The 6,595-nt window shown below is 40.8% G+C and overlaps 1 protein-coding gene across 1 annotated transcript in view; it reads left to right on the top strand.

Moving 5' to 3' along the window:
* The window catches only part of myo1ea (myosin IEa), a 96,388-nt gene that overhangs the window by 48,982 nt on the left and 40,811 nt on the right, over positions 1–6,595 (top strand). Inside the window, exons 6-8 of the mRNA XM_080768899.1 lie at positions 489–578; positions 2,206–2,337; positions 3,485–3,619. Of these exons, the coding sequence (XP_080625025.1) occupies positions 489–578; positions 2,206–2,337; positions 3,485–3,619 (357 nt within the window). The remainder of the gene's footprint in view (positions 1–488; positions 579–2,205; positions 2,338–3,484; positions 3,620–6,595) is intronic.

Below are 6,595 nucleotides of genomic sequence, written 5' to 3'. Positions count from 1 at the left end.
ACTTCTGTTTTCCTTTCCTAAAAGGGACAAAAGTTCAGGAATGCTAGAAAGATTCCAGGAAATGCTACCACGCCACTTCTGTGTGTAATAATAATGGAAGGGAGAGAATAGAATATCACAGTCAGTGTTACTGATTTAAAACTCATGTGTTTCTGACATGCAGAGAGATGGCTCATGGGAAAGATAATGTTCTCCAGACGTGCGTGCGTGCGTGCGTGCGTGCGTGCGTGCGTGCGTGCGTGCGTGCGTGCGTGCGTGCGTGCGTGCGTGCGTGCGTGCGTGCGTGTGTGTGTGTGTGTGTGTTCATTCATGTCTGTATGTGAGAAGTTCACATGGACTTTCCGTGAAGGGGGTGTAGGCTGTAGCGTGTAGCCTGTCTGCCTCTACATCACCTAATAGTAGGGATGGGCGATATGATTTACAATCAATATCACAATTAGTATTAGGATTATTTCAAATTATTTCAATTATGTCTCCTGTCTCCACAGCATGTCAAAGACATCATCCTCCAGTCCAACCCACTGCTCGAGGCCTTCGGGAACGCCAAGACTGTGAGGAACAACAACTCCAGCAGATTCGTAAGACTTTTTTTTCTTTATTTCTTTCTTTTTAAACTTTTGTTCTTTGTTCTTCATTTTTTATTTATGTTTTTTACTGTTTGGGGATTCGGCCTTGACCTTTTGCCCCCTAGCCCCGATTTGAAACGGTTTGTCTTGAACCAAAACAAACATGAGAGAGAGAATGTTCAAACACAGAACGGGGAGAATACTGTAGTGAATTACAGACGTGGGACTAAGAGTGGGAAGCACTGAGGCTCCTACTGTACTACTACAAACATACTGTACTACTGAGACACACACATACTATACAAACAGGGTTGGTTAGTGTAACCACTGAGGCACACACTACTACAAACAGGGTTGGTTAGTGCTAACCACTGAGGAACACATACTGCTACAAACAGGGTTGGTTAGTGCTAACCACTGAGGAACACATACTATACAAACAGGGTTGGTTAGTGCTAACCACTGAGGAACACGTACTGCTACAAACAGGGTTGGTTAGTGCTAACCACTGAGGAACACATACTATACAAACAGGGTTGGTTAGTGCTAACCACTGAGGAACACATACTATACAAACAGGGTTGGTTAGTGCTAACCACTGAGGAACACACACTGCTACAAACAGGGTTGGTTAGTGCTAACCACTGAGGAACACATACTATACAAACAGGGTTGGTTAGTGCTAACCACTGAGGAACACATACTGCTACAAACAGGGTTGGTTAGTGCTAACCACTGAGGAACACATACTATACAAACAGGGTTGGTTAGTGCTAACCACTGAGGAACACATACTATACAAACAGGGTTGGTTAGTGCTAACCACTGAGGCACACATACTACATACTATACTTTCTCAAGCTAAATGAGGATAAGACAGAAGTTCTCATAATCGGTTCTAACGAGCAGAAATAATCAATAATAAGCAGACTTGGCAACCTGACTGTAGAAAGTAACAGTACAGTAAAGAACCTGGGGGTCATTATTGATTCTGAATTTAATTTTAATTCACACATTAATCATGTTACCAAGATTGCCTTTTTTCACCGGAGAAATATTGCACGAATCAGAGCCTATTTGTCTTTGGACGATGCAAAAAACGCTAATCCACGCCTTTGTTTTTTCTCGGCTTTCTCGACTTTTTCCTGGACTGCCTAAGAAAACAACTGACAGATTACAACTTGTCCAAAATGCAGCAGCCAGAGTTTTAACTAGAACTAAGATGAGAGAACATATTACTCCAGTTTTGGCTTCACTGCACTGGCTTCCGGTTGTTTTTAGGATTGATTTTAAAATTATTTTACTTGTGTATAAAGCTCTCAATGGTCTCACACCTTCCTACCTTCATGAGTGCCTGCCTAAATATGTCCCAAACCGCCCCCTAAGGTCTTCCACTGCTGGCCTGCTCGCTTTGCCTAAAAGAATGTCAACTAAAAAATACGGGGAAGCAGCTTTTTGCTTTTTTGGCGTACGAAAATACCTAAAGAATTGCAGATCTACAGTTCACAGCCAGCACTAGTTCACCTTTTCCATGCTCTCTCTCATCCTCTCTCTCTCTCTCTCTCTCTCTCTCTCTCTCTCTCTCTCTCTCTCTCTCATCCCTCTCTCTCTCTCTCATCCTCTCTCTCTCATCCTCCAGGGAAAATACTTTGAGATCCAGTTCAGCTCCGGGGGGGAAGTGGACGGAGGAAAGATCTCCAACTTTCTGCTGGAGAAGTCTCGCGTTGTCATGAGGAACCCTGGAGAGAGGAGTTTCCATATATTCTACCAGGTGATTATTCGAAATGTTCACACTCAAAACCCACCTTTTCAAACTGGCTTTCCCTACATAACCCCCCCACCACACACACACACACACACACACACACACACACACACACACACCCTTCTTGTTTGTCCCTCTTTTGATTTTGATTTCTAGTTTTTAACCTTTTAAACCTTTTAAATAGTTTTCTAATAAAATATGTCTGTACCTCTTTCTGTAAAGCGACTTTGGGTACCCAGAAAAGCGATATATATATAAATCATATATATTATTATGTGTTCCAGTGGCTCCAGTGTAGTTATTATCATACTCACAAGCTATAGTAGTTGTCATTGGTTGAATATTTATAATAAAACCGACACATTCACTTTCACTTGTATAAACAACTCCGGACGGCATCGATGTGCCGATTGGCTACTGGAGTTCAGGAAGAACAGCCTGACCATCGTTTAAGAACTGAATGCTCGAGGTCAAAGGTCAAGCTGTTCCTTTCTGAACAACTCCCTGTCCCTGGAAGGGACACAGACACTCTGTTTCCCATCCCTGGAAGGGATGCGATGGCTCATCCTTCCCATCACATGCAAAGTGGAATGTCTGGAATAGACATTCCACATTTAGAACGAGACAAAATGGGTACAAATGGGGAAAGAATTAGAGTTTCAGACAGTGGCTGCTATTATTATTGTATTTAATACATATTTCCGCTATGAATACAGGTGTGGTATGGTAATAAGGTGTGCCTTGAGATCTTTACGTGCCCATTGCTGTGCTACTCAAATTTTAAAGCCACTGAAGCCTGAATCCTGCTCTTCAGGAGTGTAATAAAGTGCTCTTTGTGCAGTTGATAGAAGGAGTGTAATAAAGGAGTGTATTAAAGTGTTCTTTGTGCAGTTGATAGAAGGAGTGTAATAAAGGAGTGTATTAAAGTGTTCTTTGTGCAGTTGATAGAAGGAGTGTAATAAAGGAGTGTATTAAAGTGTTCTTTGTGCAGTTGATAGAAGGAGTGTAATAAAGGAGTGTATTAAAGTGTTCTTTGTGCAGTTGATAGAAGGAGTGTAATAAAGGAGTGTATTAAAGTGTTCTTTGTGCAGTTGATAGAAGGAGCCAGCAGTGTAATACTGTGTAATAAAGTGTTCTTTCTGTTATCTATCAGTTGATAGAAGGAGCCAGCAGTGAGCAGAAGAGCAGTCTGGGGATCACCAGCCTGGATTACTACACTTACCTCAACCAGTCGGGTTCCTACAAGGTGGACGACATAAACGACAAGAGTGACTATCAGGAGACTGTGGTATGTTGTTATCCTTAACCTAAACCCTAACCCTAACCCTAAACCTATAAGAGACCGTGGTATGTTGTTATTACAGTGACTATCAGGAGACTGTGGTATGTTGTTATTACAGTGACTATCAGGAGACTGTGGTATGTTGTTATTACAGTGACTATCAGGAGACTGTGGTATGTTGTTATTACAGTGACTATCAGGAGACCGTGGTATGTTGTTATTACAGTGACTATCAGGAGACTGTGGTATGTTGTTATTACAGTGACTATCAGGAGACTGTGGTATGTTGTTATTACAGTGACTATCAGGAGACTGTGGTATGTTGTTATTACAGTGACTATCAGGAGACTGTGGTATGTTGTTATTACAGTGACTATCAGGAGACTGTGGTATGTTGTTATTACAGTGACTATCAGGAGACCGTGGTATGTTATTACAGTGACTATCAGGAGACTGTGGTATGTTGTTATTACAGTGACTATCAGGAGACTGTGGTATGTTGTTATTACAGTGACTATCAGGAGACTGTGGTATGTTGTTATTACAGTGACTATCAGGAGACTGTGGTATGTTGTTATTACAGTGACTATCAGGAGACTGTGGTATGTTGTTATTACAGTGACTATCAGGAGACTGTGGTATGTTGTTATTACAGTGACTATCAGGAGACTGTGGTATGTTGTTATTACAGTGACTATCAGGAGACTGTGGTATGTTGTTATTAGTGACTATCAGGAGACTGTGGTATGTTGTTATTACAGTGACTATCAGGAGACTGTGGTATGTTGTTATTACAGTGACTATCAGGAGACTGTGGTATGTTGTTATTACAGTGACTATCAGGAGACTGTGGTATGTTGTTATTACAGTGACTATCAGGAGACTGTGGTATGTTGTTATTAGTGACTATCAGGAGACTGTGGTATGTTGTTATTACAGTGACTATCAGGAGACTGTGGTATGTTGTTATTAGTGACTATCAGGAGACTGTGGTATGTTGTTATTACAGTGACTATCAGGAGACTGTGGTATGTTGTTATTACAGTGACTATCAGGAGACTGTGGTATGTTGTTATTACAGTGACTATCAGGAGACTGTGGTATGTTGTTATTACAGTGACTATCAGGAGACTGTGGTATGTTGTTATTACAGTGACTATCAGGAGACTGTGGTATGTTGTTATTACAGTGACTATCAGGAGACTGTGGTATGTTGTTATTACAGTGACTATCAGGAGACTGTGGTATGTTGTTATTACAGTGACTATCAGGAGACTGTGGTATGTTGTTATTACAGTGACTATCAGGAGACTGTGGTATGTTGTTATTACAGTGACTATCAGGAGACTGTGGTATGTTGTTATTACAGTGACTATCAGGAGACTGTGGTATGTTGTTATTACAGTGACTATCAGGAGACTGTGGTATGTTGTTATTACAGTGACTATCAGGAGACTGTGGTATGTTGTTATTACAGTGACTATCAGGAGACTGTGGTATGTTGTTATTACAGTGACTATCAGGAGACTGTGGTATGTTGTTATTACAGTGACTATCAGGAGACTGTGGTATGTTGTTATTACAGTGACTATCAGGAGACTGTGGTATGTTGTTATTACAGTGACTATCAGGAGACTGTGGTATGTTGTTATTACAGTGACTATCAGGAGACTGTGGTATGTTGTTATTACAGTGACTATCAGGAGACTGTGGTATGTTGTTATTACAGTGACTATCAGGAGACTGTGGTATGTTGTTATTACAGTGACTATCAGGAGACCGTGGTATGTTGTTATTACAGTGACTATCAGGAGACTGTGGTATGTTGTTATTACAGTGACTATCAGGAGACTGTGGTATGTTGTTATTACAGTGACTATCAGGAGACTGTGGTATGTTGTTATTAGTGACTATCAGGAGACTGTGGTATGTTGTTATTACAGTGACTATCAGGAGACTGTGGTATGTTGTTATTACAGTGACTATCAGGAGACTGTGGTATGTTGTTATTACAGTGACTATCAGGAGACTGTGGTATGTTGTTATTACAGTGACTATCAGGAGACCGTGGTATGTTGTTATTACAGTGACTATCAGGAGACTGTGGTATGTTGTTATTACAGTGACTATCAGGAGACTGTGGTATGTTGTTATTACAGTGACTATCAGGAGACCGTGGTATGTTATTACAGTGACTATCAGGAGACTGTGGTATGTTGTTATTACAGTGACTATCAGGAGACTGTGGTATGTTGTTATTACAGTGACTATCAGGAGACTGTGGTATGTTGTTATTACAGTGACTATCAGGAGACTGTGGTATGTTGTTATTACAGTGACTATCAGGAGACTGTGGTATGTTGTTATTACAGTGACTATCAGGAGACTGTGGTATGTTGTTATTACAGTGACTATCAGGAGACCGTGGTATGTTGTTATTACAGTGACTATCAGGAGACCGTGGTATGTTGTTATTACAGTGACTATCAGGAGACCGTGGTATGTTGTTATTACAGTGACTATCAGGAGACTGTGGTATGTTGTTATTACAGTGACTATCAGGAGACTGTGGTATGTTGTTATTACAGTGACTATCAGGAGACTGTGGTATGTTGTTATTACAGTGACTATCAGGAGACTGTGGTATGTTGTTATTACAGTGACTATCAGGAGACTGTGTTATGTTGTTATTACAGTGACTATCAGGAGACTGTGGTATGTTGTTATTACAGTGACTATCAGGAGACCGTGGTATGTTGTTATTACAGTGACTATCAGGAGACCGTTATAGTGACTATCAGGAGACTGTGGTATGTTGTTATTACAGTGACTATCAGGAGACCGTGGTATGTTGTTATTACAGTGACTATCAGGAGACTGTGGTATGTTGTTATTACAGTGACTATCAGGAGACTGTGGTATGTTGTTATTACAGTGACTATCAGGAGACTGTGGTATGTTGTTATTACAGTGACTATCAGG

The sequence above is a fragment of the Protomyctophum bolini genome (genome assembly GCF_963924005.1).
Source record: "Protomyctophum bolini genome assembly, chromosome: 1".
Classification (NCBI taxonomy): domain Eukaryota; kingdom Metazoa; phylum Chordata; class Actinopteri; order Myctophiformes; family Myctophidae; genus Protomyctophum; species Protomyctophum bolini.
This window is presented reverse-complemented; position numbering and strand designations above follow the sequence as displayed.